Genomic DNA, 3,122 nt, shown 5'->3' on the forward strand with positions numbered 1-3,122 from the left:
CACACATGTCTCTGAAGTTCACGCCTGTAGATGCAGTGCCCTCATACTCCCACACATATGATGTCAGACAAGCTGACCATTCATGATAGGGAAAGTACTCTTTAGATTAAGTTTGCCCCCCCAGTCGGAATAACGAGACAACACGGTAAATTGGGTGAAAACAGGGCAACTTTATTGAATTAAACAGCCTGGGGCAAACTAACAGCTACCGGACAGGCCAAGGGAAACTCCCTGAACCCTTCCCTGTCCAGATGGGCGAACCACCCGGCCCCCGGCAGCAGCCCGCCAGACGCGGCTGCTGCCAGGCCGGCGTTGGCCAGGTACCACCGACTGCAGGGCCGCCCACCCAGGGACGGCCTGCCAGAAGAGGTGACCTGATAGCGGGCAAGACAGCAGAGGGCCGTCCAACCCCGCTGCTGTCCGATTCCGCCACTTCCCTTAAACCTGGGAAAGCCGTGGGTGCTCACCGGAACCTATAGACCTAATTAAACACCCGCCAATAAAGTTACCAACCCGGGGCCCAACCTAAACATGAATAGTACAAGGTAGGCAAAAAACATACCAACAATGGCCAATTAGTTGGGATGAAAAAATTCCTACCTGGCCCCGAAAACCGGCGACCGCAAAACCTGTACTATTATAGGGAGGGAGGGAGGGCCGATTCAAGCAGCGAAGTGCATGCTCCGGGCGTGGCTGGGCTTATAAAGCCCCAGACCACGCCCCGCCACTCACCCGGATGGACAGGAACCATTTGCCTCGCTCCATCCGGGGAGGCAAAACGCGGCCCCCGCCCTAAGCCGCCAGATGGCGGCGCGGGCGGGAAAGGGCCGGATTGCCCCCCCCAGTCGGAATAACGAGACAACACGGTAAATTGGGTGAAAACAGGGCAACTTTATTGAATTAAACAGCCTGGGGCAAACTAACAGCTACTGGACAGGCCAAGGGAAACTCCCTGAACCCTTCCCTGTCCAGATGGGCGAACCACCCGGCCCCCGGCAGCAGCCCGCCAGACGCGGCTGCTGCCAGGCCGACGTTGGCCAGGTACCACCGACTGCAGGGCCGCCCACCCAGGGACGGCCTGCCAGAAGAGGTGACCTGATAGCGGGCAAGACAGCAGAGGGCCGTCCAACCCCGCTGCTGTCCGATTCCGCCACTTCCCTTAAACCCGGGAAAGCCGTGGGTGCTCACCGGAACCTATAGACCTAATTAAACACCCACCACACAATGCCAAGCCTCTGCTTAGGCAATTGGGCCCACAGGCAGGCCTAAAGCCTGCCTAAGCCCCAGCTGTAAGTCTCCAAAAATGCCCTGTTGCCAAGAACGGACAGGTGGACGCCATCCTGCCGATACAGATCGGCCCGGTACGACCGAATAGCCGGGTGTGGTAAATATATGCCAAGACCACCCACAAGGGCCCTGGCAATTGCCCTGTTGGCCTTGCGCCGAGCACGCTCCAACCCAACTGGGTCCCATGCTGCTCGCCACACCCGGCGCGGAAGGATGGCCGACCACAGTATACGCACCTCAGGCCACCTGCCCTGAATAACCTTGAGGTCCTCGATTACCTGCAGTGACAGGGCCCTCCCCTGCACCAGGCCCAAATCGTTACCTCCAAGGTGTATAACCAAAATATCGGGGGGAGGACCGCTCCTCCCCCTAAACAAGAGTGGCAAGAGACCATCCCAGCGAAGGCCCCGACGTCCCTGCCACTCAACAACTGCGTGCTCACTGAGCCCCAACTGCGATCCCATGTGCGAACGTCGGGCCTGGTGAGCCGCCCAAAAAACCATGCTGTGGCCGGCGATCAGTATCTTCTGCCTCGCGCCCCGGACCACAGCACCTAAAACAGAGAAACAACAACATTATCAAATAGCCCGACTAACACATGTCGTGCAACATAGGTCGTACATAACTCTTGTACGCCGAAGACCGCCACCGCCCCACATGTTGTATGGCCGGCCCCGGGTACCCCATGGCGGCTGCCGTGGAAGCTGCCCCAATACGAAATGAATGGGTCCCAAACCGAAAGCCAGACAACCCCAACTTAACTAATGCCTGGCTGGTGACAGACCAAAATTGGAATTTGGTCAGGGGGGACCCATCCTCGTGCCGGAAAAAGGGGCCGGGATCGTCACCCCGAACAGAGATGTAGCCCTTCAAAGCCAAAACTGGGCAAATCTCACTGACATGGCACGAACCCAAGGTGATCGTTACTCCCTTATGTCGCTGGTCTGTTTTAGACCTACGCACCCTAATGGTAACACAATCACCTACAATTTTTACATCTCCCATCAAAAGTGCCCGCCCCGAACTGTCATTCCGCGAGCTCACCACCAGCTCACTGACTCTGAGCGCTCCAAAAAAGGCGGCCATGGCAGCCGCTTGGAATAACAAGGCCTCAAACTCAGAAAAACGAATTGTGGGCCAAATTCTCCCGAACCCCTTCAGAACCTCCGGGGAAAAGGGGGTGCGGGGGTCTGACCGCGGGCCCTGTTCCCGGGACCATCCCTCCAACATCTTGCGTAGCCTAAAGTCACCGGACGAGTCTGACAGGCCCCGTACCTTGCTGGTAAAGGCCAAGGCAGCTAACTTTGCTCTGATAGTTTTAACCACAAGCCCCTTACCTTTAAGCTCTACGCAGAACTGCATGAGATGCTCCACCGGGATAGGCCAGAGATCAGCCAAGCCTACCTGTTCCCTGAAAGCCGTAAACTGCTCCACGGAGCGATCATATGCTTTCCGGGTGGAGGCGGCCAAAGCCAGCCTCATCGCCCGGTCGGCCTCACCTCTCCAAGCCGCCACATCTCTGGGGGAATCCGGGCGGGCAGGAGGTCGGCCTCCGGGGCAAGGAGTCGGAAGCGCTCCATCTGCCGTCGAGATAGAGCGTCCGCAACTCCGTTGCACACACCGGGCACGTGCTTGGCGAGAAACAAAACATTTAAACGTAAACAACACAAGGTAAAAGTCCTAACCAAACGCATAACCGGGGCAGACTTGGAAGTGAGTGTATTAATAACTTGGACCACCGCCATGTTGTCGCACCAAAAGTGCACAACATGGTTGGCAAGGTCCGACCCCCACAAATGGACGGCAACAACTATTGGAAAAAATTCCAAAAAGGT

The 3,122-nt window shown here is 57.1% G+C and overlaps 1 protein-coding gene across 1 annotated transcript; it reads right to left on the reverse strand.

Moving 5' to 3' along the window:
- Positions 1–1,878: 1,878 nt before the first annotated feature.
- LOC132575535 (integrase/recombinase xerD homolog) lies at positions 1,879–2,769 on the reverse strand. The gene has a single exon (XM_060244347.1). It carries the CDS (start codon positions 2,767–2,769, stop codon positions 1,879–1,881), a length of 891 nt encoding a protein of 296 aa, XP_060100330.1.
- Positions 2,770–3,122: the final 353 nt, after the last annotated feature.

This window comes from Heteronotia binoei, chromosome 7, assembly GCF_032191835.1.
Source record: "Heteronotia binoei isolate CCM8104 ecotype False Entrance Well chromosome 7, APGP_CSIRO_Hbin_v1, whole genome shotgun sequence".
NCBI classification, from domain to species: Eukaryota; Metazoa; Chordata; class Lepidosauria; order Squamata; family Gekkonidae; genus Heteronotia; species Heteronotia binoei.